This window comes from Procambarus clarkii, chromosome 62 (genome assembly GCF_040958095.1).
Source record: "Procambarus clarkii isolate CNS0578487 chromosome 62, FALCON_Pclarkii_2.0, whole genome shotgun sequence".
Classification (NCBI taxonomy): Eukaryota; Metazoa; Arthropoda; class Malacostraca; order Decapoda; family Cambaridae; genus Procambarus; species Procambarus clarkii.
Genome location: NC_091211.1, coordinates 10248376 through 10255615, shown reverse-complemented (window position 1 = coordinate 10255615; position 7240 = coordinate 10248376). Strand labels below are relative to the sequence as shown.

Sequence of the window (7240 nt, the reverse complement as noted above, 5' to 3'; positions counted from 1 at the left end):
CAAAAGGTGGCACGGGCATGAATAGCCCGTAAGTGGTGGCCCTTTTGAGCCATTACCAGTATCAAGAGCTGATACTGGAGATCTGTGGAGGTGCGACTGCACCCTGCGTGACGGGAGATGTCTCCCATCTGAAATTGTAGTCTGGTACCAAAAGATGTAGGCAGTGTGTGGACAAGCTCGGTGTAGCAGGAGAGAAGAATGTGCATAATTGTTGTGTCCTTGGGTCGCTGGTGGAGCATTTAGATCCGGGGCGGATGGGCTCGGGCACCAGGACATTAGAAGGTAATGTAGGCACGTAGTTAGGACAACGAGGTAATCACTGCTAAAGCTGAATTGTCCTGGAGGCGACGAAGAGTCGGCAGGACAGGCTGTAGATCACACATTATGTAGTTACTGATGAAGCTGCCAGAGTAGTGATCGTGGAGCAGCAAGCCGTAGTAGTAGATGAAAATGCAGAGACGATCGCGATGAAAATCATAGCTGTGGCAAGGGTGTTGGCAACATTCCATGACAGGTGGCTGCGGTCCACAGCAAGCAGCAGCAGTGGAGGTCCAGTGAGAGTCCATCGTGGCTGGGTATCGTCGAAACTCTCTGGGGTCACCAATGTAACGGTTCTATTGTTACGTAAAGTATGGTGACAAATAAACACAGACACTAAGATACTATATATATATTTGGTCGAATATACAGAAGTACACCGGTGATACTTTGGAGTGAGTTGAGCGCACTGAGCGTCGGTACAGTATCTCGCAAGTGTCTGCTCTAGACCACACTTGAAAGTAGACTAGTTAATGTTTGCTATTCTTGCTGCTTATATTGCTCGGGCAACACCTCACCGTATTGCCCGGGCAACGCCTCACCTCATTCATCTCCAAAGGTTGACAGGAATATTAACACTATATTTTGGAGCGAGTATATTATTGGGATAATCTACTCGCTACAATTATAAAATTGATTGGCTTGTGTGGAGGCCTTCACACTCCCTGAGCGAGCCATCAAGTAACTATAAAAAGGCATATATCTTCACTTTCACTTCAGTTATATTTATGCCAAAGTATTAACATGCAGCTTATATTTATGTCTTTATGATGACAGAAAACTTCGTTTATTACTGTTACGACCCTGGGTTCTCCAGTGGAAACCAGAGGTCAAAATTGAGCTATTAAACTTCCTGGTAGTACAGTTGGGCATCTAGAATAGCAATTGTTTGTATCTTCCCTGCCAGACGTAAGACTATTATTGTTTCTCAAAGAGCATTTAAAGACTGAGCTGGGGGTTGATTATTAAATAATAACATAGGCACCAACTTTGCTTACTAATACTTTCTAATCATTCATAAAGTAACAATACGTTGCATAGGGGAAGATCTTTAATGTGCTTAGCTGCACGATCAATTAGGCTCCTCCCGGCACCACGACATGAGGGAGGCAGCTGGTGGCTAGCTCGGTCTTCTCTCTGGCTGGTGTCGTGCGGATAAGACCTACTCTGTGGCTGCTCCCCTACTCTCCTTCCTTCTCCTCTTACTTATTTCCCTTACCTGAAGTTCCTGTATCCTTAAGTTAAGTACGGGGCATTACTAAGTGAACCTACTCTGGTAGTAACTATTGGTGAGACCTGGGGTTAGTATTTGCCAGTGTTTTGTTTACCCTAAGTGTTGTGTTTTGTATTAGGGTACCACATGGTCTCACTACCCTAAGCTACATCCAGCTTCAGTGCTTATCCAGTAGTACTTTACCCTAGCTTGTTATTAGTGTAAACCTTGTATCCTGTCTATGTGGACCAAGGCTTTTAACGTAAGATAGTGTGGTAAAGTTATTATTATTATTGTTATTGGTGTGAGTGTATATGGGGGGTTGTTAAGGGGTTAATAAATAAGTACATGAATTACAGAGTATCTCTTCTTCCAAGGTGGGAGCGCAGTGATCAACCCTTAGACTAACATATATGGTCTTGTAGCACGTTATTACTACTGTGGATAGTTTATTTTGGGGGCCGGGCCTTTTAGCTCTCCCATATTTGATACTCTTGTCTTCTAACTACCTTTACCCCTTAATAGTACCAGTACCCCATAGAAGCCCCACTCATATCAGTTATAACAATTACAATATCTAGATTAAATTAACATTGATCTTCGAAAAGTCGTAGTTCCCATATCGGTAAGGAGAGCGTCGGCCATGAAGCCTTGTTTAAAGTATGAATATTTTTCCTCTCTAATAAGGTATAATCTCTGTGATGGATTCACAAAAACTATTTTATATCTGCCTTTCTGATAACATATACAAATATAATCTTTATTTGTGAATATTTGTTAATTAAGCAATATATCAGAGGGCGTGTATAGGGTTCGGTGTTCAATGAACGAAAAGGACATGAGCAGTTTAAATAGCGAACGCATACCAACGAATAACGCTAGTATCTATATAACAAATTTATTGTCCTGTAACGGTTCTATTGTTACGTAAAGTATGGTGACAAATAAACACAGACACTAAGATACTATATATATATTTGGTCGAATATACAGAAGTACACAGGTGATACGTTGGTGTGAGTTGAGCGCACTGAGCGTCGGTACATTATCTCGCAAGTGTCTGCTCTAGACCACACTTGAAAGTAGACTAGCCAATGTTCGCTACACCGCTGCTTATATTGCTCGGGCAACACCTCACCGTGTTGCCCGGGCAACGCCTCACCTCATTCATTTCCAAAGGTTGACAGGAATATTAACACTATTTGGAGGGAGTATATTATTGGGATAATCTACTCGCTACAGAACTCCCCCTCCCAGGGGATGAAAGGAAAAATACTTGATCAAGGAACTTAGCTGGTCGGTGAATTGTACGCCCTGCTCGCGTTACATAACCATCAAAGTTAACTTCCTCCTCTTCGCTGATGTCATCTAACTGGGGTCGTAGGGTGAGAGGTCGCACAGGATCGTCCGTCGTCGTAGGATCAGGTTGTGGTGCGGCTGGTAACTGGGGTCTTTGGGTGGGAGGTCGTACAGGATCATCCTTTGTCGTAGGTGGCGGCGCTGCTGGTAACTGTGGTCGAAAAGTGAACTGCGTAGTCGGCGGATGTGTCTCTGGATTTAGCAGTGTCGCAGACGTTGAGACGAAGCCTGGAGCAGAGCAGAGAGCTGAGTGAGGCCGGAGTCGTGGAGCTCTATGTGGGAGAGCGTGGCGGCTCGATTGAGATTTGTGAGTGTCTAAACTCGGGGAGCGAGAGCGTGGCGGCTCGATGCGGTCGTAGTCTGCTGTCTGCTCTGTGTCGAAGCTGTAGCGTCTTGGGTTGATTAGGACTGTACACGCCGAGTACTACATTGTTGACTGGAAATTGTAGTCTGGTACCAAAAGATGTAGGCAGTGTGTGGACAAGCTCGGTGTAGCAGGAGAGAAGAATGTGCATAATTGTTGCGTCCTTGGGTCGCTGGTGGAGCATTTAGATCCGGGGCGGATGGGCTCGGGCACCAGGACATTAGGAGGTAATGTAGGCACGTAGTTAGGACAACGAGGTAATCACTGCTAGAGCTGAATTGTCCTGGAGGCGACGAAGTGTCGGAAACGCAAGCTGTAAGTCCTGTACTGCGCAAAGGGCTTGAGTCGGCAGAGTATCAAAATGCAGTGAACGTGTAGATGAATCTGACGAAAGAGCAGCTTTCGTGGGCGTCCCTGTAGAACACTATAGGCAGTGCCCTGGCAGCGACGGAGAGTCGGCAGGGCAGGATGTAGATCCCACATTATGTAGTTACTGATGAAGCTGCCAGATGAGTGAGTAGTGATCGTGGAGCAGCAAGCCGTAGTAGATGAAAATGCAGAGATGATCGCGATGAAAATCATAGCTGCGGCAAGAGTGTTGGCAACGTTCCACAGCAAGCAGCAGCAGTGGAGGTCCAGTACGTGAGAGTCCATGTTGTAGTCCATCGTGGCTGGGTATCGTCGAAACTCTCTGGGGTCACCAATGTAACGGTTCTATTGTTACGTAAAGTATGGTGACAAATAAACACAGACACTAAGATACTATATATATATTTGGTCGAATATACAGAAGTACACAGGTGATACGTTGGTGTGAGTTGAGCGCACTGAGCGTCGGTACAGTATCTCGCAAGTGTCTGCTCTAGACCACACTTGAAAGTAGACTAGCCAATGTTCGCTACACCGCTGCTTATATTGCTCGGGCAACACCTCACCGTGTTGCCCGGGCAACGCCTCACCTCATTCATCTCCAAAGGTTGACAGGAATATTAACACTATTTGGAGCGAGTATATTATTGGGATAATCTACTCGCTACAGTCCTGTGGAGTTGATTTAACTTCCAGACACGTTTTGTTTAATAAATATTAAAGATTTAGTGGCTGTTTATGAAACATATTATTATAAATACACATTCTACTTCTTAATATCACCAATTAAATTTGCGACAATTTGAGCCATGAAATGCGACGACTGGATCACTGTGTACAGGAGGCTGATATGGCAGCAAACACTCTCCAGGCGACCATATAACTTGGATAAGTCGCTCCACACAATTGTGGCTTGGACCGTTGACTTCCTATGACGTCACCTCACACATATTTACGTCTAATTTCGTTATGAAATTAGATTATTTCAGGGTAAAAATAGGTTTGATCATGTTCTACGTGTAGCACCAACATTATAGTAAGTAAATATACCATATTTCTTCATTACTTACGTAATGCTAGGAGGATTTGTGTACTTTTGGGCCGATTTGGGTAATTCTATGGACCGCTTGTGGCCGAGTCTAAGCCGAGCAGTAGTAACATCTAGAAGTCTGCTGATTTTATTGGATGAACCATAGATGTGTGGCTCCTCTTGCATGATAGTATGATGATAGAGTATATAAATAAAATAAAAAATGAAAAACATCGAAAACATATTTAATTATAATAAAGTTTACCCAAATATAAATAATAAAGAAAACGTTAATATGAACACAGGAACCTAAGTGACCGATGCTCCAACAACAACAATCACAAAAATTTCCAGCATCACGGATACACAACAACACGAAAGCTTAATTATCCCGCTCAGCGAAAGTGTAGTGACTCCAGGAAGCAGTCAAGTCACAAAATAACAACTGTAATCATCAGGAGTAAATGACCTTCTTGGAAACTACAAATCATAAAGATGACGAAACCTCACCAATGTCTAGTGTGTGAGAAAACCTTCAGCCGTTCGGGATCTTTGAAGAAACATTTGGCTAGTGCGAGTGATCAGCCTCATAAATGTCCAGAGTGTGGGAAAATCTTCTGTCATCTTGTGACTCTAAGGTCTCATGTGTTGGTGCATACAGGTGATAAACCTCCTGAGTGTTCAGTGTGTGGGAGAAGATTCAGACACCGAGAATCATTAACAAGGCACATGATGCTGCATTTGGGTATTAAGCCGCATGAGTGTCCAGAGTGTGGGAAAAGATTCCGTCTACGTGAATCCCTAACAAGTCACATGATGCTGCATTTAGGCATTAAGCCACATGAGTGTCCAGAGTGTGGGAAAAAATTTAGTCATGTTCAATCTATACGCAGGCATATGATGTTGCATGTGGGCATTAAACTGCACGAGTGTCCAGAGTGTGGGAAAAACTTTGGTCGTCTTGAATGTATGAAGACTCACATGTTGGTGCATGTTGGTGATAAACGTCATGAATGTCCTCAGTGTGGGAAAAGATTCATTCAACTTACATCTATGACAAAGCACATGAAGATGCATAAAGGTGCAAAACTGCATGAGTGTCCAGAGTGTGGAAAAAAGTTCACTCGTCTTAATAATGTGAAGAAGCACAGGAATGTGCATTCAGGTATTAAGCCTCACATGTGTCCAGAGTGTGGGAAAAGATTCAATGAGCCTGGAAATATGAAGAGGCACCTAGTATTGCATTCTGATGGCATGCCTTTTGAATGTTCTGAGTGTGGGAAAAAATTTAAGCAACGTAATAGTATAATACTTCACATATTAACACATCCTGGTGATAAACCTCATTAGTTCTTGTGTACTGTCTTGTCAGAAATAATCTTATTATTTCAAAATAAGAAATATTTTAGAGTTCCAAATGGTGTTTATGTTGAATAAATCTTAAGTGCCATTCATTTTAGAACACTATGGATGCAAATCAGGACCCTAACTTCTCACTAATTTGTATATTATTTGGAAATTAACATCCTAAAATTAACAAGCCATCTGCATACATTTACATATGTGGATGGCATGTTAATTAAATGGCAAATTAAATACATTTAATGTCTTGCAAAGGTATTTTGGTTTGTTTTTATAGATTTACATGAAAAATATGCTCGGCCATAAAGGCAAGACTTCTTAGCACATGGTATTTAGGTTATATATTACTGTAATCATCTGTTCTTTAGTAAAGATTTGGTAACCATATAACTGAAGGAAGCACCGGGGAAACTGTAATGGCAAAAATACTCAAAATTCACCTTAAGTAAATAAATACTTTTGAATTATTTGCAAGATAAAACAAAACTTAGATCATGATTTAAAATTAAAATGCATTCCACTTAGACCCATTAGGAAATAGATATAAAATGTAACACCTAGTTTAGCTTTTGGGAGCCATAGGTAAAGGACATTTATTTAATAAGCATTTTATTAAATATTTAAGCAGAGTATTAATAACAACAAAAAGTGCTTATCATCCATGAATTAGAAACTCATCATTATGCTTACTGTTTTAATGTTTTCATATACTATATTAATATTTCATATAATAATTTTTTTTTTTAATTTTACTTCTATTGATTAGAAGTATTAAAGAAACCTCACTGTCATCTTTATTTGGCTTGCATTTACTTATGCCAAATTTTCAAGATTTAGCCAATATTTGCTCAGCTAAGACATTTATATTATCCAAATTTCATCAGTTATATTAGCCTGACTAGCATTTTTTATATTTATTTATTTATTTATTTATATACAAGAAAGTACATTGGGTTTGTGGAAGTTCATAACATTAGTGTTCTTACATTTTTGCAAAGCCACTAACACGCATAGCACTTCAGGCAGGTCCTTAATCTAACAGATAAGGTAAGATTATTACTAGGTACATTGTAGCAAAATTTGAGTTCAACAAAATATCTACAATATAAATCAGAATGGTATAAATATAATACTGTATCTCCCATATTAATCTGAATATGGGAGTTGTGTATGCATGAGTGCCAGTACTATATTTCTTTATACCAGACATTATTCTGACCAAAAT

General features: G+C 40.8%; 1 protein-coding gene across 1 annotated transcript; it reads left to right on the top strand.

Moving 5' to 3' along the window:
- The first annotated feature begins 5148 nt into the window (after positions 1-5148).
- Positions 5149-6003, top strand: LOC123752748 (zinc finger protein 85-like). Its single transcript, XM_045734771.2, has one exon. The coding sequence runs from the start codon at positions 5149-5151 to the stop codon at positions 6001-6003; it is 855 nt and encodes a 284-aa protein (XP_045590727.1).
- Positions 6004-7240: the final 1237 nt, after the last annotated feature.

Excerpts from the sequence above, each read along its gene's own strand:
- LOC123752748 (XM_045734771.2), top strand. The coding sequence starts at position 5,149 with ATGACGAAACCTCACCAATGTCTAGTGTGTGAGAAAACCTTCAGCCGT.